This window comes from Meleagris gallopavo, chromosome 1 (genome assembly GCF_000146605.3).
Source record: "Meleagris gallopavo isolate NT-WF06-2002-E0010 breed Aviagen turkey brand Nicholas breeding stock chromosome 1, Turkey_5.1, whole genome shotgun sequence".
Lineage (NCBI taxonomy): Eukaryota > Metazoa > Chordata > Aves > Galliformes > Phasianidae > Meleagris > Meleagris gallopavo.
The window spans coordinates 111,934,495-111,935,036 of record NC_015011.2 but is presented as its reverse complement, the minus strand read 5'-3'; the positions used below and the strand labels follow the sequence as shown (position 1 = coordinate 111,935,036).

At 52.8% G+C, this 542-nt stretch overlaps 1 protein-coding gene across 1 annotated transcript in view; it reads left to right on the top strand.

Annotated features, from left to right (window-relative positions):
- Positions 1 to 29, top strand: part of LOC116217431 (maestro heat-like repeat-containing protein family member 2B) — a 2,086-nt gene extending 2,057 nt beyond the window's left edge. Inside the window, exon 8 of the mRNA XM_031556809.1 lies at positions 18 to 29. Within this exon, the coding sequence (XP_031412669.1) occupies positions 18 to 29 (12 nt within the window). The remainder of the gene's footprint in view (positions 1 to 17) is intronic.
- Positions 30 to 542: the final 513 nt, after the last annotated feature.

Sequence of the window (542 nt, the reverse complement as noted above, 5' to 3'; positions counted from 1 at the left end):
CTCCCGAAGGCCTGGAGGGGGAGGGGTGAGGAGCCGCATCTGCAAGACAGATGACTAGGCTGCTGTACCCAGTGAAGCTGAGATTCTGGGCGGACGTTGCTCCAGCAGCACGGGTTGGAGGTGTTGGCTTTGCGGTTGTTGATTAGGAGAATCTTGGGTGTTGTCTGAATCAGTCCAGAGAGCAGTGGTAAAGGCCCTTTCTGTTTTCTCTTCCTTTTTTCCTCCTGTCAGCAAGTTGAAGCCCTCTTTAGGAAGCAAAGATGCTTGTGAAATGTTGGCTCTGTGCTGCAAGAACATTGTGTCACACCCTTCAGCAGAGATGATGCTGAAGATCAGGAAATCACAGCGAGCAGCACAGTTCCTGCAGGTAATCTGCTGTAACTTTCCCGGCCACCTCCGCCTCAGAACCCTACCTCAGCATACACAACCTATGCTCTGGCAGCAGCCATGATGCCACACCTCAATCCCCTCTTCTGCTTTCAGCTTCAGCAAACATCGTTGAAAGCTCTGGGCCGGCTCATGGTGGTCCTGCTTGAGACAGA